Source organism: Pholis gunnellus, assembly GCF_910591455.1.
Source record: "Pholis gunnellus genome assembly, chromosome: 4".
NCBI lineage: Eukaryota > Metazoa > Chordata > Actinopteri > Perciformes > Pholidae > Pholis > Pholis gunnellus.
In genome coordinates this window covers 6,797,508-6,822,141 of record NC_136530.1, presented here as the reverse complement: position 1 = coordinate 6,822,141, position 24,634 = coordinate 6,797,508, and the positions used below count along the sequence as shown (strand labels likewise).

The window sequence follows — 24,634 nt, the reverse complement described above, 5'->3', positions numbered from 1 at the left end:
TCTTCTGTGATCCCCCTCCTCCTCCCCCTGTCTCTCTCTCTCTCTCTCTCTGCGGCTCTTTGAAGAAACTCAAGAGGTGTGCAGAAACGTCCCTCCCCAGTTTTGCCCGTCTGCACTGCCCGCAGGACCGCGCGCATGGCCAAGACAACACGAGCTATACGATGCCAGATGTGAAAAGCCTGGCTGCATGCACAACCTGTCACACTGTAGGATAATATATATCCTATATATAATATCTATCTATCATTAGTGGATCATTTACATGCAAAATTGCATACTTAAAATCTTCAGTTTGGATGAGAACCGTTGATATTTACACAATCGTGTCAATGACCACAGCACCATCTAAAAAATGTTAATCATCTTTATTTTGTTTCATAAACAAAGTCTTAAGACTAGCTTTGATGACCATTGTAATCCTGACCATGACACTGTGGTGAAGGGATTTGACCGTTTACCAGAAGGGAGTATTTGTTTTATTTTGTATTTGTTATAAGTGCACAAGCCAGTCTGACTCGGACATCCTTGGGCCATTGTGAAATAGAAAAGTCTCTGGTTTGTGGGTGGGTAGTGTCCGATATGTCTGGATGACGAGACTTTAAAAACACTGGAGGAGGTTTCTTGCTTCGTTGCAGTCCAGCCTGTGTGCAGGTGAACTTCCTGTGCGTCAGTTTGCCTCGTCCTTTGACGCTTCATCAAAGTTCTCCACCAGATCTGCAGAGCAAGAACACAGTAGGAAATGTACCACTTGTACAACGTGGATCTTCTTTATTTGAATCAATAACAGACTCCGCATTATGAGAATTAGTTGAAATGTGTGTCCATACCTGGAACATCATCATCCTCTTCCTCAATGTCTTCTACCTTTGGAGCTTTGCTGTCGAGAGCTGAGAAAAAATGTAAAAAAAACAACCAAAAAAACATTATAGCTTTGTCAATTGTAACCAGATTGTAATATTTTCTTCAAGAAAAAATATTTGCCGTGTGACACAGACTGGTTTGACCTATTCCTCTGTGACGTTGACCTCCATTGTTTTAAAAACAATGAAAAGTCAGTGAGTCACCTTTACTCTGGGTGACATGTTGCTTCATTACCATGAACATTGGACTTGTAGTTTATTTTCAGTTGATCCCACATAAACCATCCTGCTGCTGCAAATACTCACTAGAGCATCAAATGTATATTAATCCACCGCTGAAAATAGTCCCCAACAAATACACCACTTACTCCAGAGTCAAATTTGCTTAAAACAAATACAGTGCCCTGCTGTTTTAAGACATTATTTTGCCCTTTTAAAAATGAAACTATATAAATGTGACCCGTTTTTAAACATTTACTTTGTCTTCAGTAGGAACGAAAGGGCTTGTAGCTGAAAAAAAAACTTAAATGGAAAAGCTTAACGAGGAGCAAATGAGCAACGGAGGAGGGATTCCATGATATCTGAGGCAACAGGTGCCACAATAACCAATATTTGGTCACCTTGTGGGGCCTCACCTCCCACAGGAAGCGACTAATCTTAACTAAAGCACCGCAAATCATCCTCCTCTTTTACAGTGATTTTAAGAGGTCAGAGGTCGAGGCACACCCACCTTGCCGAGGGAACTGTTCCGCCAGTTTGCGCAGGCTGCTGAGGCTGTCTGCTCCCAGCTGACTGAGGATGCCGGGAAGCATCTCTGTCAGCTGCTTGGTCTCAGCGTGGCCCGTGATGGCGAAGGTGTTGGCGGACAGAGAGGCCTGAACTTTGGGGTTGTTGAAGTGGATCACAGTCCCGTCATCCTTGATCATGTTCACCTGAGAAGACAAAGACCATTCAGTTTTTAATCACGGCCGAATGCTCTGGTGCAATGATCTCAGGAGTTCCTCATATGCCGAGTGTAAGTATGCAAATTAAAGAGCAGTCTGGTCTACACGGTAAGAATGCATCACATTAATGTAAGATCATGTTCAGGGGTTCCTTTTACAGAAGATCCACACAAATTTACCTCCTCAATTCCAGCAATATTGTTGACAGCCAACTTCTTAAGTGAACTCTGAAGCTTCTTGTCATCAGCTGTTGCAGTTCTGTGTACCACCTTCTTCTTCCTGCGTGCAGATCCCTAAAACCAAAGCAGACATAAGAGTCCTAAATCACAGCCACTTGAAGCTAGCTCTGACTTAGAAGAGTGAGAGCATTAGAAGAAAAAGGCTAGAAGGGCAACACAGCCCTGGTTGTTGAATTATAGTATTTTATACAAAACTCTCCATTCAATAGACACGAGAACCAAACAAGTCGCAATGTGATTCTGTTCAAAATCTGTTGGAATTCATTACTTTTTATGGGCTGATATGAATATAGATAAACATAAATATATATATACCTACAAACATATATTACATAAATGTATAAACATAATACAAATGGTTAAAATTAAGATCCCTTTGATATTTTTAAATGGTCTCTGGGGACCGAACTTTGTGATGGTGTCACTGTTTAATTTATTTTTGGCACTTTTGTATCTCAAACTCTTGTCGTCGGCCTGCATGTGTGACGATAGCAATAAGCTAATAATGACTGAACTGATTTATTGGTCAAGTTGACGTCTCCTGTTTCGCAAACCTTTATCTTTTGTTAACTCCACCAGCTGTTTTCTTTTCTTGTCAAATATCATATTTTAATTGATAGGAGTTATTTATAATCATCTGAAAAGGAGGGGTGTAAGGCACATACTCAGACACTAAAACTATTTTTTCTTGAATAAATGTCAGAGAATACTATAAACACGCTCATAACAATTTACCCGAGCCCAACGTGAAGTCTTGACCATCAGTTCAAAACCCAAAGGGATGGATTTACAATATAACATAATAATAAACAATAGCTTCACCTCTAATTACTTTGATAGCAACTCAAATATATATCCAGATATTATCTTTTTTTTTTTTAAATATATAATTAGCATTTCAGCTGTAATCATCAAATCAATCTAAAAGTACAGCGCAGACTTTTTGTAAAAGAGGTGTATTATGATCCCACCCAAAAATACCAAAAGAAAACACACAGTTAAACTTTTAAATAACAGCAACTAAAGCACAATATATATACAACACTTTGTATTGCAAGATGTCTTGTAGGTGTGGGTTATGCGTAATTTATTGAACTCGTTGTACACCTAACGTTACACCTTTCCAATCAAAACAATAAACCACTTCCTGGTTGTCAACTCACCTTTCCCCCTATCCGGACCTGGGCTTGAAGTTTTGCCAGTTTTTCTTGATTCATGTTCTCACCTGCGTAATAAAACAAGTTGAAGATAATGTTGAAAACAAAAACATGTGACGTGTAAGCAGCTAAACAACTAGCATGCTGCTGCTTTCCCTGTCGACTGTGAGCTGCTGCAACAACAACATGAGCTAATCAGACAGAAGTCCAGTTCCTAAAGAATACAGTAAAAATATGTTTAGTCAACAAGGTAAACTAATAAAAACAGACGTTAAAGAGACGTGAAAATGATACCACGCTGGTGCAATAATAACTCAGACTAGCTGCAAGTTGTCAGTCTGCTCTGTGTGTGTGTGTGTGTGTGTGTGTGTGTATGTGTGTGTGTGTGTGTTTGGTTAGCAGCTGCAGACATGACAACACAGGGCCTACAGACTGAACACAGCGTCTCACGGCTCGGCTCGGTCCGACAGCTCCGGTGCGACCACACACCAACAACCACGCGCTCCGCGAGCGCCGCACGGTACACACAAATCAACACGGATCATCCCAAACCTGGTCAAATATCCACACAGGCATGCGGTGGCGAAAGATGGAGGTTATGAGGAAGAGATTACGTCACACACCATACGGATATTTCTTCTTCTTCGTCTTCTGTGTTTCCGACCAGTTGGAAGGATTTGAGCGCCGGGCTGTCACCTACAGGACAGTTTGTGTATTACATCAACAAACGCTTCTGCCCATCCATCGAGCGTGAGACACTCACCCACTGTAGGCTTGAAAGGTGTCTGAAAACGTCAAAAGTTTGCCTTTTCATAAACTTAAGACAATTAATAATCAAAAGGTTTCATGAAGATATGGAAATATGGAAAAGTCCAAAGAAACAAAGAAAACAATGGTCTTATATGGAGCCAGAACTGAGCATCTTGAGCATCTGAATTAATAATTTATTTTTCAGTTTTGTTTACTATAATCAACAAACTGGTTTTGTTTTGAATAAAATAATTGTAAATCGATTAATTAAATTTGCATTTACTTTATGCTTTTCAAAACTCGGAGTAAACAAAATAAGTAAAATAGTAAAAAGATATAATTAAATTTGTCTCATCCCATTTTTCTGTGTTTAAATTATGAAATATTAAGTGGATTTTAATGTGGAATCCTATTATTATTTTCATAATTATTTTTTACAATTTGTTTTTTAATTTATGTCTTTGCCTTTTATAATCCACACAGTATATTTGTTCTCTGCTCTACTGTAATATTCAGTTTCCACTGTGTGATCGTTTTATTACTGTAATGAATGGGTCTCAAAGACGTGTGAGCAGTGTGCCACCTACAAATCAAATTACACTAAACCCCCAGAGCAACAGTACAGTAATTAGCTGTAATTAGAACTCTGTCAACACATAACAGCTGGCAAATTAATTCATCAGTTCATATGTCTTTTCCATGACCAATACATTATAATTAATATAATTGATTGGCATTTAATAGTTATAAATGATTAGAATTGAAAATGTCTCCTAACGCAAATGACCCTGACCATCACCCATCAAAACAACATTTTCAAGATTTATCATTTTGCTTCATTTTTCCATTTTCACCTTTATTACACATTTCAGCCCAAAGAAAAAAATGTCAAACATTTCACGAGAGAGAGAGAGCGAGAGCGAGAGAGAGCGAGAGAGAGAGAGAGAGACCACTGACTGACTGACGGGCCCTGCTCTGTCTGATAGACGGATAGATAGACGTATACAATTAATCAAACATTGTATGTCATTCAGTCTTTTTGTAGACTGGATCAAAATAGGTCTCGAGTTCAGTTACAGTATTTTGTACATTCTGCTGCAGACATTTGTGTTCTGCGTTATACACATGTTCACGCTGATTGAAGCTGATTAATTAGATCGCAATCCTGAATCCATATGTGGCTACTGCCACATATGGATGTGGCAGTAGTAGATACATCCTATCCACAATAACAAAATACGACAAAGAGAATTAAACACGTGTAGAAAAAATCCTTAGAGGTTAAGGGCACAGGCTGGAGCTGACAAATGGAAATCTCAGCAGCATTAATAACGAAAATGGTCACTTTTCCAAAAAGAAAAAAGTTCAATACAGGAATGACTGAACCAACCTAACTGCAATATTTTCTGCATATTGTGACCGTTTTAAACAGATATGTAAAACAGAGCTGAAAGTGGCAATCTTTTCATTTAAATAAATGTCTGTTAAGTCACTATCTATGCCCGGAAGAGGTAACACAATAGTGAATGAGCCTTTATCGCCCACTGATGAAATATGTATATATTTGCAGTATTATGAACTGGGTGTCTGTACAGTTTTTCTCCATTGTACACACTCTCAAAATGGAACTATGCACACAATTCTTAAAATGTAAAGCCCATGTATTCCATTGTTTTCACTTAAATATAAATTGCAAATCAACAAGGACTGAAATATCAAAGATTGACACTTAAAGAGCAAAAAGTTCATCCCACATTATACAATAGAGCACGTAACTACATGGTGGCCATTTTGCAAAGAGAGCATGAAAACTAACTCTATAATGGTCATTTATGTGCAGTAACTTTGATAGTGTGTATTCCAACAAAGTTCTGCACCTCTTCCCAGCTTCTTCCTGTTTTTTGTCACATGGTGTTGTCATATCAGAACACGTGACCCGGGCTCAGGTGATGGATTTAATCGCAGTGTCTGGTAATCTACCGAGGAGGTGGAAGTCAGTCGGACCAAAGCCAGAGTTGCTGGTCTCCAGGGAGCTGCGGAGCAGGCTGCGCTGCCAGCGTTGTAGGTAGTGAGATTTTGGGCCCCAGAAGTCATGGAGCAACGTGAACATCTTCCTCAGAACAGCCTTCCTCAGCAGGATGTAGACCCAGGGGTCCAGGATCTGGTTCCACGTGGCCATACGCACCACCATCAGGAGGCTGAAGGACGCAGGCTCGTTTTTGGCTCTGGTGCTCAGCACGATGACACGGATCTAGTGGAGTGGCCATAGAATAATGGAGGGTGACAAAAAAAAAACTTGAATAGCTGCATAATAACTAGACCAATATACAATTAACTGTAGCATTTAATACAACTCTCTATTTCTTAATTTAAGAAATATATATTTTATTCCACTAACTGTATGAAAGCATCTCTGTCTATTGCACAAATGTTTAAATATTTTATAATTGAGATTCAGAGTTACACAAAAGAGTCTGTAATACAGTAAATGTTTTCCAAATCATCTTTTCAAAACCGATAGTGTCTATCACAAAGCATCTTCCACCAATGATTCAATACACTGTCATTTGCATTTGGATTGTAAACTAATTCATAAATAATAACTGAATAAAAACGATTTGAATATTTGCTGTCAGTGCATTTCTTTGGTCATATTGCCAGATACAATATGTGAGAAATGTTGCTCTATAACTGTAGTGGAGTGAGTGTAGCATGTTCTGATCTAATGGTGTAGACCGCAGCGCACTTTTGCTGCAGCAACAAGAAGTATGAAGGGAACATGTTTGTAGAGCAGGAGAGGTGGCTTGAAATGCATGTCCTTCTCAACCAGAGCAAGTAAATATTTTAAAAGATAATTAGAGCGAGCATTTTGATGTCCTAATTGACTCGCTGAGAGCTTCAGCATCAGCATCAAAGAATGAAATGGGGGGACAGATTGAAAATGAAAAGCAGTCGTGCGAAAACCTCAAAAGTAAGCTTTTCTCGAGTCATCTCCTCATCACACATTACAGATAATGATGGTTTCCGTCTTGTGTAAAAACCCATTTCACTGCCTCTGACAGTCACTTTGTACTTACCAATGTTCAAAATCCATGACAGACACACTGGCTAAGATGCGGTTTTAGGATCAGAAACGTGATGGTATGTGAGAATGTAAATCCAATAACAGATGAATTGTGATCAACAAAGAGTTTCAACTCATTTTCATGACTTCAGGCAGTAGGGAATGTGCGACCTGCCCACTCTTACCAGTAAAGGGCCCCAGCACACGCAGGACACCAACATGATACCCAGCAACTGACAGATCATCTCTATGTGGTAGGACGTGCCTCGACAGTGATGCTTGCGGCGCAGTCTGGCCCGCAGTAGAGCACAGCTCGTCATTGCATTGCACACAATGGAGAGCAGCAGGGCCATCAGCCCCAGCAAAGAGAAAAGCAGGGGGAGGAGCACATCCAGCCAGTCTTTAGGTTCCTCCATATGGAAGAAGCACCAGCTCTTGGAGCTCTGAACCTTGTAGGGCCTCCACAGCAGCACGGGCAGCACAGCCACCAGGGCAGCGAGCAGCCAGGTGAGTCCCAGCAGCCGTTTCATGTGGTGGGATGCTAACGCTGTGGAGTGGAAGATGGGCCTGGTGACTCCAATGCAGCGCTCCACCGCCATGGCGCTCCCCAGGAACAAGGGGCTCAGGCCAAAGAACACCATGCACGCCCCGAAGACGCTGCACATGATGCTGTGGGGGTCAAACGTCTCCCATTCCTTGTGGAAGCTGTAGACGAAGATCACCAGGGAGCCGTTGATGAGGTGACCCAGCAGATCGGTGACCACCAGGCTGCTGGCAAACAGCAGGAAGGACGCCTTGGACTTGATCCGGATGCGGTTGTAGGATTTGACGAGGATATAGAGGGCGAGGCTGTTGGAGAAGATGCCCACAGTCATGGAGATGGCCGAGGCGGCGATAGACAGTTCCTTTTGGCTGCAGGTGCTGTTGCTTGGTCTGACCTCTGACCTGCAACCTGTTTCTGAGCTCCCATTGGCTGACATGGTGGACATGAAATCTGAGGGAGAGGATAAATAGTGGATGGGTCATATGATTAATTTTTACCAACATTTTTTTAATTGAACTTCAGGTGCTAAAAATATCTTTATACATTTAGTTTGGTGAGAAATCAATTCAACCAACACATAGTTTCTCTGACTTGTAACAGATGCATCTCTATAGTTTACAGCTCCCATGCACTTTTGGGTGTGACTCTGGGGACAGTGAACGTCCTGGAATAAAAATCTTAACATGAAAAATGTCCCACATTCTTATAACCCAATAACGTTTATTAATGATCTTGACTGGTTAAAATCTTGCTCAGTTCCTTACCTCAGGTTTGCTCTTCTCTCACGCAACTCGCCATAAGTCGCCTTCACTCTGGGTCTTTTATGATCAGTAAAGCAAAGCGGCGTGTAATCAGCCCGGCTGTAAATGCCATTGAACGGGCGACGGCTCTCCTCAATATTCCTGTCGAGGTTGCGATCAGCGCAACTTGTTCCGTCTGCACTCCGCTGAAAGTCAGTGGAGGCGGACGAGCTTCATTCTGCGAAGTGTCACTTCAAACTCAAACCCACCGTGGTGGCTGTACACATCTGTCGCATCCAGCCCCCCCCCCCCCCCCAAAAAAAGACCTATTTTGTTTTATCTCGACACTGGATAGGCATGAAAACGAAAATAAACTGTTGGCGAAATACGCACGCCATTAGCCTAATTCTTATAATTACGCATGATTGCTCGACATTGTGCTTCTATGAAATATATTAAAAAGTCTCTCTTTTCATGAGTGCAGCAATTTTCTGTATTTTTCAATTGAGCTAAATAATATCTATTTTTTGGAGGCTTTCCATGAGATCACATCAAAATCCTTTCTGTTTTACTAAACAGTCTGCGGGTTGTCGGGTCACCCTGCTGCTTGCGTTTGGATGGCAACAATAGGTTGCCAATAACACTTCCTCCTCCAAGTGCAGGCTGTGTCTGCGACTGTATGAGTCACCTGCTGGTTACTGACGCCTTATGTGCTTTGTTGATTAAAAAAAAGATTGAGATGTGTTTTTTGCCCAAAATGATAATTCCTGTAAAAAAAACATGAATTACCACTTATATTTCAATCTAACGTTTTATTTATTTATTTCAAGTCACGTTGTATATCACCTCCTGGGTAATTCATTTTGCATCAATCTTTTAAAATATAAAACAGTTGGGTGTTATCTAAAACCAACATTCACTATCCAATCCTAAAAAAAAGAATAATACCAGACCAAATAGGTTTTTCAATTCTGAGGATTTAAAAATGCAATTCTATAATTTGATATGAGAAAAACATCTGAGCCAGACTTTAGTGGGAGAACAAAATGTCTTGGCTTGGACTGAACAGAGTGCTGGGCTGTGGTTGCATGTATTCAACCCAGTAGTCACACCTTTTGCTTTTCTGATGACATAATATACAGCCATGCCTTAGATCCAACTAGAGAAGGGTGGGGACAGGCATGGTTTAATAACAGAAGTTTTTTTCTAGTCCATTTGTGAATGTTTTTTATATTTCAAAATGTGTTGTTCTTTTTCCTGATTTCTGAATGATGAAGAAAGAGCTCTCAATGGAAACTGTGATGCGGAGGTTGCTCTTTGGGGATCAGTTGTTACAGTAACTGTTGATACTGACTATCAGATACAGAATTAGAATCATTTGACCAAACAAATGTCACATGAATTATACTGTGTATAACACTACATATATTATTTCCTCCGACTGTATTCAATAGACTGCTACTTTGTGTCATTTTAAACTATTATGGCTTCTTCATCTCTAGGTGGCACGAGTAAGAAAGCAGACATGGACACAAACTGACTTGAAGCAGCTCAACAAAATAAGATCGAAGACACTTAAGTGGAAAGAAAAGTGCTCCAAAAAGAAGGATCAGGTGGCAAAACAAAAGACCCTCTAAGCTTATTGCAGTTCTTCACATGCATCTGACCCAGCAGAGAGAAAATTGTCAACTTGAGAGCTGGCAATTTAAGACGTATTAGTACACATATCTGAATTTGATATGTACCTGTCAATGATTAGTACACACAGCACTAAAACATATTTGTATTATTTAAAAAAGTACACAGATTTAGTATTGCACTCCTGTAACATTCTCAGACTCTTGATGGTGTAAGGTTTTTGAAGAAAATAAAAAGGGCTGGACCCAAATGCAGGGAGACGAGGGAAACAGAGGGTAGGATAAATGTGGATTTTAATGGGAACAAAAAAGTATTCAACACAAAAACGTGTGAATGAAAAGTCCATGAAAATAAAACATCCAAAGAACAGGGAACACAGCAGAGGGGAGCAGACACAAAACGTACCAGGGAGAACTGGCAGGGAGAGGCACAGACAGACCAAGTAACACCAACGCCGAACAAACACTGAGCCAAGGGACACACTGTTTAAATACACAGGGAAGGTGCAGGTGATTAAACACAGCAGGTTTCAATTAAGGGCAGACAATTACAGGGCAGGATCAGACAGGGGCAGAAAGTCAAGTGAAGCCGTTTCTCGGTGTAAGGTTGGAGAGAAGCCCAAGAAATGTGTATTATTGGTGTAAAACGCCTCGATAAAGATTTTATTTTTAAGTTTCAAATCACATTGAGTGTTGTCAAATGCAGTGTTTTCTTATTTTTTAAGTTTACTGTGAGTTTACGGCTAAGCTAACAGCAACGCGTCCGCCAAGCTAGCGTATGTTGGGCTTCATTAGCTTCGGTGCTAACCGAAGCTAATCACCTTAGAGAATATCATAGGACCCAACAACGGAGAACAGAAAAACAGACAGTCTCACTGCACTCTCATTGGCTGACCAGGCAAAGCCCAGCTGCACCTCTGTCGACGAGGGAGGGGAGACCTGTCTTTATGGTTTCAAGTGTACTTACAATCATTTATTTTACCGAATAATTGGGCCTAATTTTGATATAAAAATCTGCTGATTATGAGTTTTTAAAACATAAATGTAGTTCCTTCTGACTGAGGTGAATTATTTAGAGGGGATTTAAAGGTACATACAGTAATAAGTGAGTCCACACATATCCGTTTACAAAGACAAACACCCACTCAGTACACATCAGATGTACACAGATAGAATTAATATTGGGTAGGTAAACAAATATAAAGTGCTTTTCTTAAGACCTGTAGAGCAGAACACTGCTACACACACCAAAGCACTTGGTTATAGCACTTGGAGAGAACTAACTATGCAGACAGGATATGTTTGAGTGATATTATGTCTGATTAGACAGGAAGTTTGAACTTTCAGATGATTGTGTGATTACTTTGAGGAGGAAGCAAGTCTCCATCACGTCACCCCAGTGCCTGGAACATCTTAACATAACAGTTCCTGAGTATAATATGCCTTGGTGCCAGGCAACTGAGTCAGACAACCTATGGGTCACACATCAGCTAAAAGCAAACATCACATCATCTAGAACGTTGTGCTTCTAACCCAACTTTTACACACATTCTAGCAATAGTTATCATTATGATACTGATTTGAGCTTAATCTAGGGGATGAGATACCTGCAGTTATATTAAACCCAAAGCATTTTACTCTGTTGCTGTCACAGTCATTCTTTTCTAATATGTGTATTAGTGCGATTTTACTGCATTTCCAACCATCATAGCTTCAGGGCATTCATATCATATAGTCATTTTCCTTACTGCCCAATTATTGCAGCACCCTGAAGGACCTTAATGCTTCATCATGCCTGAAGTCTTGAAAAAACTGTGACTTATTTCCATCCTCCAAAACTTAATTTCCTCTTTTTGTTCACCATAAGTGATGTCAAATGTCCCCTTCACTCTCTGTCGCTCTTTCTTTCAACAATTACAGCTAAGTGGAAAGATGAGGGTGGAAAGTCAGGATGAGGGTCGTTCTACCAGGATGTCTTATGTTGAAAATGTTTGCTCATGAGCTTAACAGCCAACCAAACCTCGCTTGGTTTGACCCTGGGAACACTGTTAACGTGATGACCTGAGGTTCGCCTGGATGCTTTGTAACATAAAAGTAAATTGGTGATTCAAGGACCAGTGTAATGTGGCCGCAGCATTCTGGACAAGCTGTCAAACTGTTTTGTTTTTTGTTTTAACGAAGAAAATTAACTAATTACAATAGTCTAGCCTTCTGAAGATAAACAAATTAACAAGTTTTTCTCAATCTTGTTTGGACAGAAATTCGTCAATTCTTGCTGTTTTTACTCAAAAATAACTACGTTTACATATACAATGGAGATGCTGCACAATCACCTCTGTATTTCCACCACATCTGTCTTATTGAACACAAGTATTTGTAGGTCTGGATGACCTTAACATCCTGTGCCTTGAATACATCTTGGAAGAAGGTTTTGGTGATTTAAATACATTTTTAATCTTGTATCTTGGTGAACCTAATTGCCTCCACAATTGTGTGTAATTTTATTAAATTCTGTATTTATACAGTATAAACTGTATGGTCCAGCAGCTTTACATCTTCCATGTAAGAAAATATTTTAATACAATTTCAACAGCTACTGAAAGAGTTCAGGAAGGGACAAAAAAAAAAAGCTTTTCTTTTTCATTAACAATTAATTGATTGGTTTTTAAGTCTGTAAATGAGTTGTTAAAACCTGCTTCTAAGCTTTCTCATGTGCCCAAATTGTCCCTAATTATCCAACAAGGTGACTCTTGATGAAATCTTCTCCCAGGTGACATTACACCTTTAAGTGTGGTGTCATACAGGGTCTGCTGTAATGACAGGCAGCAGAGTGCTTGGTCACAAGGCAGGGAAAGCACAGGCATGGGAGCGAAATCACATTCATTTGTTGGTTGCATCAAATGGGGCTGTTGTAATTGACTGCCTGCCTCAGTGGGGTTCAGATAGAGCCGGGAGTAGACTGAGCGAGATGAGAAAATAACCCATAATGCAGGCTTTTTGCCAGCGGCGCTGTCGCTTCCTCCTTCGCGTCTTATCACAAAAAACACCCCTGTGCCAAGATTCACAGGTAACAAACGTACTCTTCTTCTGCCCTCGCTCTTCTTGTACTCCCCATCATTTCTTTTTTCTGTCTGTCACCCTAACCAAACAATTTCCTCCATTTTGGAAATCGTTGATGGAGCACAGTTGGTGCCATATGTGAAGTAGTTGCAAAATGTGTCAAAGCTGGTTATCAAGAAGGGACAAACGGTCAGTCCAGAGAAAAATAACCCAACCTGAACACAGCCTGGGTTTGCTTCTTTGTGCTACCCTCTCACCCTTTGGTAATATCTCACATGTCCCTCGTGTTCAGACACAAATTTGATCCGAAAAGGTCAAGAAACTTCATAGCAACTGAATTATTCCATAGTAACAGTCATCTACTGGCCTCCCAGATGACAAGCGTGCATACAATCAAAACAGACTTCAATTAAACTAGAGCCAACAGGGTTTCTTATTTGTGTGTGTAATTATTGTGTTGTCCCGTAGAGACTGAACCTAGAATGGGACCTTTATGAAGGCATGAAGCTCTGGTAGAGACTGCACCTCAGATGCAAAACCCAGATGGGTGGTGACGTCAATTATGTTGTGTTTGAGGCAGGTAGGGATTTGTGGTTGGAGGTTTAATAATGGGATCAGTGTACATCTCATAACTGCTGTTATTGTACAGTTTTACATCTTACAGTAAGTAACTTGCGTGTTGACTCTGGTCTATTAGAAGCTTAACTCAACTGGTGTTTCAACTGCTAAACCTTCAACATCAAGTCAGAATTATCCCTTCAATCATCCTTTTGTTTATTACCCTGTTGTTTCTACAAATTTGTATTTCAGAACGACTAGACATCTGCGTTAACGGAAGACTAAGAGTCCACAGTCATGCTAGCAGCTCTGCGAACCTTTATACAGTAGGCACAGCGTTTTTGGCGTTATTATGAATCTCCTCTGCATTTCTTGGCAGGACCGGCCCTTCTTGGCCGGTTGAGGCGGCGACAAAATATGTTAAATAGCTGGAAACTATAGCCATGAGGGCAGCTGTACAGAGCTGTACAAAGCTGGCAGAAGGTCAACCAATCAGCCTGGTGAGTTGTTATATTTTACTATCATATCAACCCTGACATTTGTGCAGCACTGTTGACAGGCCGGTGTGTTTTCACCTTGTTCTGTCTCTGTCTTTTGCACAGCAGTGAAATGTGTCAATGCCTTCAGCTATGACTCTATATGGAGTGAAATTAGTCTCAAAATGGTCATAAATGTGTAATACATGATCTACCAATGAAAAATAAGTTTTGCGAATGTGTACAGTGATTTCTGCACAATCTTTGGTAACCACAAATGCATTTTCCAATCTACACCCAAATACCAAGCAATTGGATCGGTCTCAGCAGTAATTTAGGATTAACCGTCCCTAAACATTACAAAAAGTTAGTTAAAAAAAACATCATAGTTACTGTATAGCAGGCAGTTCTTTAAATCAGTACAATGTGGCCAGAAATGTGTTGAGTCAGTGTTGGCTAAAGTGCATGTAAGCCTGGTGTCACACAGTTTTTACTGCACAATGAACAGAGCAGGTATGAAGTCTCAAAATAAGACACTAATGCTCATTTTGTTTAAAGCTCCAAGTTTAATTTTCACTAGTTTCCACCAGAAATTAACACGAAAGGCCCAGAGCATCTCTCTGCACGTTGGAACCAAGCAGAGCATTTCCTGCTTCCACGCACTTTGTCACGCATGCTGCAGGAAAAAACACAACACAAAACAAGTCATCAGCAGACTGAATGTAGTCAAACAGCTGGTTGTAACCAGCACACCTAGTTTACCAAAAGATTCAAACGTAGTATAATGTTTATTACCATTCTGATCATGGAGCCATGACACAGCCTTCATAGCGAGAGGCTCCCATTCTTCCTGAGTATCCATCTCAAAACCATGAAGCCAGATTACAGCCAGAACGGTGGCCCACACTTCCTTGTTGGCCTAATTCACCAAATCAAAGAACAGAAAATGGAACGGGGCCGAGAGGGAAAACAAAATCAAAGAGAGCAAAGAAGAGATGGCACAAAGGGAAAATCTTATTTCCTAACAACGTAATCACAAGACAAATAAGTCCCATTATTAATGTACATTATTATGTTTGACAATAACCCACCGAAGCAGGGTTGGCCTTTTCCACCTCCCTGCTAGTCTTTCCCAGTGCAGCAGCCAGAGCTGAATCCAGCACCCAGCAGCCAGACTCCTTCTGGAAGGAGACCAACTGCTGAAAAGGGTCTTTGGGTGGCTGTTTGTGCAACGAGCATCCTGAGGAGAAAATCAAAGTGCAGAGGTAAGATCATCTTGTTGGACCATTTTTTTTTTTTCTTCTTTTTGCCTATTTAATACTGATGTGTAGACATCATGTGTAGAATTACGACACTTAGAAATGCGAGTCGGTGTTTCCAATGTTAGCATGCCACTGTATGTCTTCAAATCATATTGATGCTTCTTATTGAATAATAAACATTAAGCATTTTAGTTTTCTTGAATTGGGTTTCGAAAAAGTCTGTTTTCATTTTGATCATTATGTAGAAAATTAATAGAGAACCAGATGGGAGCAAAATGAAAGTCTACAGTGATGCTAGCAGCTCTGTGAGGCAGAAACGTAGGCACAGTGGTGCTATGAGCTAACTGCAGCATGCTCACATGCTCACACGCTCACAGCGACTATGTTAACATGCTTTTTAGCTAGATTACATTTTTAGCATGATCACCATCTTAGTCTAGCATCTAAGCATGCTGACATTTGCTTATTAGCGACTTACTCAAAGTATAGCTGAAGCTGTCATTAGCTTGCAGGTATTTGGTCAATAATCAAAGTATTGGACAAATAAAAAGTTTGACCTGATGAAAGCACTGCATAAAAAGTCATAAAATCAATAAATTGATGTCAATGAAAGGAGAAGGAGAACATTATACAACAGCAACAACAGTTAACATTGTAACACAGATAACGTTTCACTGCATAAACCACTGCACCATAAACTAGCACAGAGTTTGATACAAATACAACTCAAAATAAACAAATTCATGTAATTGTATCTTTAAAAATATAATAATTACGTATTAAATGATGAATAATATGAGTGATGAATATGTTAACAAAGCAACTTGCAGTACATTGTGACACTAATGAGGCTGTAACGAGGAATAATCATAAAAATTAGCCCACATATTTAAAGCTTAAATGACTCAAGCAAGCTGCATTTCCAGACTTCAATTTAAAACTAATTACAGCCCATAATCAAAAGGTCCAACTGCAGGTACAGCCACTGTGTGATCTCACATATTGTTTAAGTTAATACTCATTCCACCAGTCTTTGTAGGACATCTGTCCCCAGCTAGAGAATGAATTAAAACCATCTTAGTAAATATAAACACTTATACAAGAGAATTCTGTTTACTTTTTGAGCTAATTTCTCGTGTTCAACATCCTGCTCATGCGCCTCATGATTGTTTTTACAATATTCAAACTCAGTCACAAGAAACACTGGCACAAATCTGATGTGGTGCTTTAGAAACGTGATCAATGGTCAAAAAAAGCCGGGCATCTCTTTGTGGCACAAAACAAATAAAAATACCTAAAGAAATATTTTACAACAAAAGTACAACCTGTTAAAGTGATATCAGTATGATGTATTAGAGTAAACTAGTATGAACACTGTAATATCTGCCCTGACATGCTATAAATAATGAAACTGGACCGCTGTCTGCATACTTACTACCATAATGAGACCTGTTCTTACCTGTATCTGACTGTGGAGTCTGGTCCACAGTCTGGTTCTGCTGTGGTTTCCAAAAGGCACGTAGCTTCTTCATCTTAGAAGAGAAGAAACTTTTGCATCCGCCTCCCGTAGGTTGGCTAGCCATACGTTCTGAGAGAGCAGATTTAACACAGCTTGATAATACAGAACTCCTTCAACCAAAAACTATTATTATTATAAAAAATACACACGAGCCACATTGGGCCTTTTGATGAAATACTCCTTCATTAAGACGGGACTCTCGCAGTGTTCATGTAGATGTCACTCAATGCAATAGTGTGTCTCTTTTAATGTGGGTCAATGACAATTCTGGAAGTTTTTTTGAAACAAGGCCACGGAAAAGGCCCTGCTGTTTGAGCGAGCTCTCAATAAATGTGAGCAGCGACGAGGGACTCTGCTGAGGGTTCTGGGTAATTCTATGTGTTGTCCACTTCCATTCAGTTTGTGCTTACCTTCTTCCATGACGTCACTGGAAAGCGCCATTGCAGTACTGAACCCCACACCTTTGAGGTCAAGACATGAGACATGAAACTTAGTAAGCAAAAAATATCAAAAGTATTGGTTTCTGAACTTATTACAAACTAACAACAAGCAGTTAATAACGGTACTTAAGATATCTTAAGATAGAGGTCTTTTAAACTTTTTACATACAGACAGGCAAATTTGCAAGTGATCAATGATTTCTTCGATGTTAAAGCAAGACATCATCCTGTTTGTCTTCCCTATCATTCATGGTCAGCGTTAGTGTCTCTTAAGAAGAGGGTCATTTTTGTATTTGAACTTACACTCACTGTGTGTTGGAACATTTCCGCACGCAAGAGGTCTGAAGGCAGTGAAGGCACTGCTCACTCCTGATTGGACACTGAGCTCCACCACCTTCTTCACTCCTCCATCTTCCTTTCCTCGGCACACTTTCTCCTCCATCTCCAGGGAGCGAATCAGAGTCTGAGCAGCCAACCTGTGGACTGTTAATCTGCAGACAGGAGAGAGATGTTAACACATCTGCACACAGATTTACCATTTAACAAAAACCCTTCTAATTATTATTTTCTTTACCGGTGTATCCTGTTTAGGGTCATAAAGAGGTGGAGCCTAATCTATAGATGCCATATGGCCTAATCTGCATGTTAGTGAGAGAAAACAAGAGCACCCAAAGGAAACTAACACAGACATATGAAAACGCTAAAGGCCCCAGCTACACCGAAGTCCAGATTTTTATTCTGTCAAGAGTTATCCAAGTATTTAGAGATCTAAAGATACCATAGCAACTTTGATTACTAGAGAAAAGAAAAAAAACTGTACCCGTGGGCCCTATTTTAATCACACACGCTCAACATTAAGTGCAAAGTGGTAGTGGCAGAAAGTGGCAGAAATAAATCATAAATCAGAGGATGCAGTGATCATTAAATACACTTTCAGCCAATTACAGCGATGCATGACGAAAACAGTTCTACAAATGAAAAGACTTCTCCAGGAAAACTAAACATTTATCGATTGTCCCCTTTCAGTGACTGTGTTGAAACATGAAAAAGCATAAACATTTACGATATTGCTCTGCTGAAGAGATTCCGAGGGTTTCTTTCGTCGCTGTACGTCACAGTTTTATTTATATTTAAGCAACCTTGTTGACTTGAATACAACGGAAGCAACCCTATCACCTTGAGAAGTGTTCAAAACCTATTACCTGATATTTCATGTAACTTTAGATGCATTGTAAAGTATTGCATGTAAATCTACAGGCTATATTGATAAAAAAAAACAACATAATTCATCAGCATGCATCAGCTCAATAATCATGTATTAAATAGTAAAATTTTTTCTCATTTTTTGCAGTCTTATTTTAGCTAAATAATCAATCTAAACTATAACTTCTTTTTTACCCAGTGTCCTCTGCAGGTTTGAGACTGAAGTGCTGCTGGTTCCGAAAGCGATGACCTGCCAGTCTGTACTTCACCGTCCCACAGCCTGCTGCTGTCTCTGAACTCTGAGAAAGCAACATTTTTATTACTGTAATTACTTGCCAAGTATAGGTATTTTACTATGAGATGGCGCTGCTCCTACCTGTCCAGTGAGCTGGGCATAAACCAGTGACCTCTGACCCTGAATAAGCTTGGTGATCGGTGGAGAGAGTACAGTGACAGAAACGCCCTTTGGCAAATTCCAATTCACTGAGATGTCCATCACAGCTGTTTGCAGAGCAAAACGCAGCGACTGCATCACCTGGTGAGAAACCGTTAACAGAAAGTTGGAAAAGGCACTACGCTTTCATCGTGCCTGCATGTTTTATTAACATTGATATGACTGTGATGTCTTACTTTGGGTTGCATCATGTCGTTCTCTGTGATGAACTGAGCGTGACCTCCTCCTTCCTTGGCCAACCCGTTGATAAAAGCAGAGCTTGCCCCTTGCCCGAACCCAAAAGAGAAACACCTACAATACAGCAGTTTTGTTTTTAACACACAGCATTTGAACGTGGGTCATATTCTGGCAATTGTGGGCGTGTTTTTTTTTTTTTTTTTGTTTTTTTGTGTTTCTGTGGTTTCACCTGTGGGAACCTGAATTCTTCTTCACCAGATCTAAAACTTCTTTGATGTTCCAAACGTCTCCATCAGTAAAGACAAAAAGCTAGGGAGCAGAGTTTACACATCACTCTTAAGTTAGGTGAAGTCACAAACAGAAACATATGCAGCATGTGTTGAAAGTAATCCCCATAACTCTCACAGCTGTGTTTGAATGCTGTTTTTCAGAAGCACAAGTGGTTTTGACAGTAAAGGTTGAAGAACAACAAAGGAGTGAGTCGAATAAACTGGTGAGAGTAGAACAGTACCTGAGTGGATCAGTTTAGGCATTTTCTCGATCTATTTCCGATCCCTTGATTGCTCTGAGTTTACAAGCTGTTACATGTTCGGTGAGTGAACACTAAATAATCGGCAGAGCACGCATATTTATTAATTAATGAGATTGTGATACAGAGCTCAACAAAAATAGTAAACTTTTAAAGATGGGACCTGCTGAGAGATTTAATTAACTAAAAACGGAATTATTACAGTTCTACACAACTGTGGATGACAGATGCTATAAGAACAACTCATTGCTGAATAGAATGGTAAATACTGATTTAGGTTCCAGCTTTAATCACGTTAAACTTTCAATTTGATGCTGATTCTTTCATTCTTGGAATTAGGCCTGGTAGAGGAGCTCAGTCCAAAGTGATGACATGCAGCAAAGCAAAGTTTAAGATCAAGAAAATACCAAACTATCAGAGCGTTGTAGTTCTGTCACATAAACAGAGCCTCTAGTGTTGAGAACAGAGTATCCTATTTGTGTGTGTGTGTGTGTGTGTGTGTGTGTGTGTGTGTGTGTGTGTGTGTGTGTGTGTGTGTGTGTGTGTGTGTGTGTGTGTGTGTGTGTTTCTGTTTCTTACTTGTCTAGGTTGATTGGGAATGTAGGACTGGCTGTAAATGTGTTGGAGAGCCCCAAGGATGTTTGTTCCTCCCTGATCAGTGCACATCTCTTTAACTATCTTCAGAGCCTCTTCTATGGTCTCCTCGCTGTACTCCACACTCTTACTGCCATCAGAAACACACAAATGGAGGATGTCAGATGGTGGATTGGTTGTGAGAAACTACCAACTTCTACACCGCAATTTAGAATTCACATCCAGTCTCAGACCAACGTCTTGGGGGTATAACCACAATCTTTCCGATAGACTTACGCATGTGTTCACTGTAGAAATAATTATTTTAAAAAAACGGAACGTAGCATTTAAAAACAATGACATTGATCGTAATCCATGGTTTTGCAGGGTCACCCGATATTAATTATCTGACATGAATTACACAAACGGTGATGTCTGAGAGACCGGAGACCGGAGAGACTCACGGGAACATGTGTTCATAGCTCCACCCAAAACTGTAGATGTTGAAATAGCAGCCCATTGGTAGGCTCTTCAGCAGGAGCAGCAGAGTATCCTTGAGAAAGGAGAGAAAAGATAGTAAATGACACGGTCTGAGAGGGACAATATGAATGATTTTATGATCAAAAATAACACACAACGAATACCTTGGCACTGCCGATGCAATTCTTCATACTGTCAGATCGATCCAGTAAGAACACAAACTCTCCACATGAGGAGACTGAAGACATCTCAGGCTGAGGGAACCCGGGGTACAGGCTCAGCATCACTACTGGATCACCCATCAGAGTGCCTGGAAACACAGAAGAGAGACCACACGTCTGGCTTTTATTCCCACATGTAACGCATCAGTTGGAGGATGAAGATAATTAACTTTTTATTTGCAAAAGTAAAAGCTTCACTCATTTGCACTCACCAGGCTTGGCAGAGGCCTGTCCTGCCTCCACCACAGCAGTGGGCCGGTGGGCGTCTTTGTAATAAATCAGCAACTCAACATCTCTGTCAAACTTGTATCCTTCAGCCAGGTTGACCTGCAGTTCACAAAACACACTCGGAAATATGAATCAAATGACGTATGTTGTTCTCAGTGGTGACAAACAATCATCATTAGCACTCTACCTACCGTGGCCCGGGTTTGCTTTGTGTTGAGGTACTGCAGATGGTCCAGGGGACAGTTGGACTCTACTTTAGAGACTGGACGAGGAGAGGACAGTCGGGCAGAGAAAGACAGATTGTAGGGCACCAGAGAGGCTGGAACAGAGGTCACCTGCAGACTGCTACCTTCACTACCTGTAAACAAGATCGGACACGTTGTAAGAGGCAAGAATCTTTGGTTCAGCAGAAGTTCTGGATGACCAGAGAAGATCGCAAGGATACACTCAATTTGTTTTGGTAAGAAACACTGAATGTAAATCCAAGAAAACTCTGCAGGGCATTTTAATTTGTATAAATAAAAGGAATATCAACCAGTATAAAGTTAACCATTATATCAATATTGATTTCCTCCTCAGAAGCAGGGATGGGTTGGTGTCTGCCTGTGAGAGGAGTTGTGAGATGATGTGTTCTGCCTCCAGTGTATTGGACATTGGTCAAGAGTGGTGTGCACTTCAAGCTAAAAAAGTGTTGGCTGTGTTTTCCTACCCAGAGGTTGGTAGCGAGGGTGGAGCACGGCAGGCAGACAAAACTTCAGCCCGTCATCAGCCTGCACAGCCAGCTCAGTGACGTACTCCAGCCTGATGGAGGCGCTCTCTCCTGGAGGCAGACTGCCCACACATAGAGAGAATACATCTGCACTCGGCTCACTCTCCTCCAACAGGTAGGCCTGGTAACCGTAGCTCAGAGCGTCATCGTACTCCTCACGAGCCTGGAGTACAGACGGCGCATGTGAGTGACATTCACTGTGTTTTAAAGCTCCACTGCGAGTTGAGTCTTTGCTGACCAGCTCACCTCCTGTTTCTCCTTCACCTCAGCTACAATCTCTGTCTGTCCAGTCTTAGCACTGAAATGACAGACGGCAGCATCTCCAGGCAGAGGGAAGACAAAATCAGCCTCTATTGGTTTGTCTTCCTCGTTCTCGTAGCTCAGAGTGGAGACCACTTTAGCTACATGGCCCCTCACCTCCAGCTTCACCTCCACACTCTTCAGAGGAACTGAAGGAAACACAATGATATTTTTCCCACATTGCTGAGGATATTGCTTAAAGTTTCTTCACTACTGAATAGTTGCATTTTAGCCACACTAGAGGTGTGCATGCTACACAAGATGTTAAACCTTCCTCTTGAGTTTGCAAAGCAGGATACGTTATTAGGCCTACATGTGCCCAAGAGCCATTACAGCTAACATAAGCAGACAAACAACTCTGTACCTGGTTTCTTCTGGTAGGTTAGCAGACCACAGCAGTTCGCCATCATACCTGTACAACAATCAACAACATCGGTGATGAATGGTAATGACTGTACATTCTGGCCATTCCTTACCAATCAATCAACAATAAATATATTGATTTTCATCCATTGTAAATATTCTATTATTATAAACATGCTCTGGACACAGGACTGAATGTGAGGAAGATACACAAAAAAAGTATAAAAATCCCAACAACACATTTTATATATTCACGACATGTGTCATCTAACAAACTAAATAGATAATAAACAATACATATGATTATAAATATGTTAATTATAATGTAGCTAACCTAACTGCATCACCTGTAAATCTACTACACCCCATTTCCCTCCACATATTTCCTGTAATCATATATCAATTAACCAGTACACTTCACAATCAATAAATAGGATTCTTCTGCCTTAAATTACCTTTCTTCAGCTTTCTTGATTGCGTTTCTGTCCTCTTTCTGTCACTAGTTGGTGTAAACCGTGGTAAGTTGTTCAAAGTCCCAATGCGACAGTGAGTATTATCTTTTAAAACATGTATAATTTGAACATCAATATTACATGTACACAAGTATAATGCTCAGGTAAACATATTTACTGTGGAATTAAATCATAACAGACTTTGTTATTATAAACCGTTCTAATGGAATATGGAACAGGAGCATTCTGGAGTTGAATTGTTAAGGGTTAGGGTTCAGATTTTGTTTCACAGTAAAATGTTTTGCAGATATCAAGTCACAAGCCTCTGTTAATCTTCACATCAACGCAAAACTATATGTAAATGAAGAAAACTATTCATCAGCGTGCACGTTTTGTTGATTAATACCGCTGTAACAAATCATCTGCTGGTGGAAAGGTTAGTCTGGAGCCCTGTTAATGCTAACGCTTGAATTGTTACACACAGCGGGTGAGTGGGATTCACAATAACGCTGTTCTTTGAGCTGTATGCTACGACATGCTAACATGCTCACAGTCAATGTTCACAAACTGATTGAAGTTGAGATCAAACCGAGCAAAGACGCACACACACACACACACACACACACACACACACACACACACACACACACACACACAGACTTTACACCTCTGACCTGATTTGGCGATGGGGTGGTGTGGTTTGGTGAAAAGATTGATTTCATCTTTCAGTCTTTTACAATCCCTGTAACTTTACAGACACATAAAACATCAATAGACTCTAAAACAAGAGGTATTTACACACGTATTTAAGTGTATATTACAGTCGTTTGTGAGTTATTTAACTCACTTTACACAGATGCCACTTAATGCCCATGAATATAAAAAAGAAATGACAGAAATATTGTAATATTGTAATATTACCTCAAGTGGTGTGTGCTATTCATGCTCCATAGTTCACATTGACCAATGCAGCAGCAGATATCTTTAACATGTACACAAAATAAATGCCCCACGTGTGTCGGGTTATGAAAACTTGGTGAATACATTTAAATACAATAGTTAATTTTGGTGGCAAGACCTTTTTTTTTTTTATTCTTCCCTATAAAGCATAATTTACCACCAGCCAACATGCTTCGTGGTATGTCAAATGATATACTGTATGATTTCAAATGACAATAATAGTAAAGATTTATATAGAAAATATATGCAAAATCTCACCAATGCAGAGGCCACAAACTTCTTGTACTATTTACTTTAAGAACTGAGAAGATTACATTTATTCAGTGGCAAAAGGGCAAAATAGGATATGTTATTAGACATTTATAAATCCTTCACACACACTAAGGCCTTTTAAAGGGAACACTGAGTTTACAGCATAAATTGGGGTTGAAAAGTTTGAAAACCACACAGTTTTACAGTAAAATGGGTCTTTTCTTGATGTGATTTCATTTGAAGTTGTTGTACTATTACACATTACTAAACTGCTGCACCTCTTATGTTACATATCTATTGTTTACTCGACAAATTTTCCAAATCAGTTGTTCCAGGCTGTTCGTCTGAACAGAAAATGCTAAGACACTTAAGGCCACCAGGTGTCAGTGCAGCCTCACGTCACAGTTCTGTATTTACATTTGA

General features: G+C 40.2%; 3 protein-coding genes across 3 annotated transcripts; all 3 read right to left on the bottom strand.

The window, feature by feature from the left end:
• Positions 1-350: 350 nt before the first annotated feature.
• On the bottom strand, positions 351-3,839 carry btf3l4 (basic transcription factor 3-like 4). Its single transcript, XM_079157658.1, has 6 exons — positions 3,753-3,839; positions 3,207-3,268; positions 1,984-2,097; positions 1,591-1,792; positions 828-887; positions 351-714 (listed from the first exon to the last, which is right to left on the bottom strand). The coding sequence occupies exons 2-6, from the start codon at positions 3,258-3,260 to the stop codon at positions 668-670; spliced, it is 477 nt and encodes a 158-aa protein (XP_079013784.1). The 5' UTR covers positions 3,261-3,268; positions 3,753-3,839; the 3' UTR covers positions 351-667.
• Positions 3,840-5,892: 2,053 nt separating this feature from the next.
• ptgfr (prostaglandin F receptor (FP)) lies at positions 5,893-7,994 on the bottom strand (the record flags this gene model as incomplete). The annotated part of the gene is made up of 2 exons (XM_079157855.1): positions 5,893-6,201; positions 7,200-7,994. The coding sequence occupies 2 exons, from the start codon at positions 7,992-7,994 to the stop codon at positions 5,893-5,895; spliced, it is 1,104 nt and encodes a 367-aa protein (XP_079013981.1).
• A 10,650-nt stretch (positions 7,995-18,644) lies between these two features.
• Positions 18,645-22,594, bottom strand: LOC306695088 (von Willebrand factor A domain-containing protein 5A-like; the record flags this gene model as incomplete). The annotated part of the gene is made up of 12 exons (XM_079158229.1): positions 18,645-18,752; positions 18,830-18,988; positions 19,084-19,198; positions 19,314-19,393; positions 20,193-20,337; positions 20,651-20,739; positions 20,831-20,976; positions 21,100-21,214; positions 21,307-21,473; positions 21,825-22,047; positions 22,131-22,333; positions 22,549-22,594. The coding sequence occupies 12 exons, from the start codon at positions 22,592-22,594 to the stop codon at positions 18,645-18,647; spliced, it is 1,596 nt and encodes a 531-aa protein (XP_079014355.1).
• Positions 22,595-24,634: the final 2,040 nt, after the last annotated feature.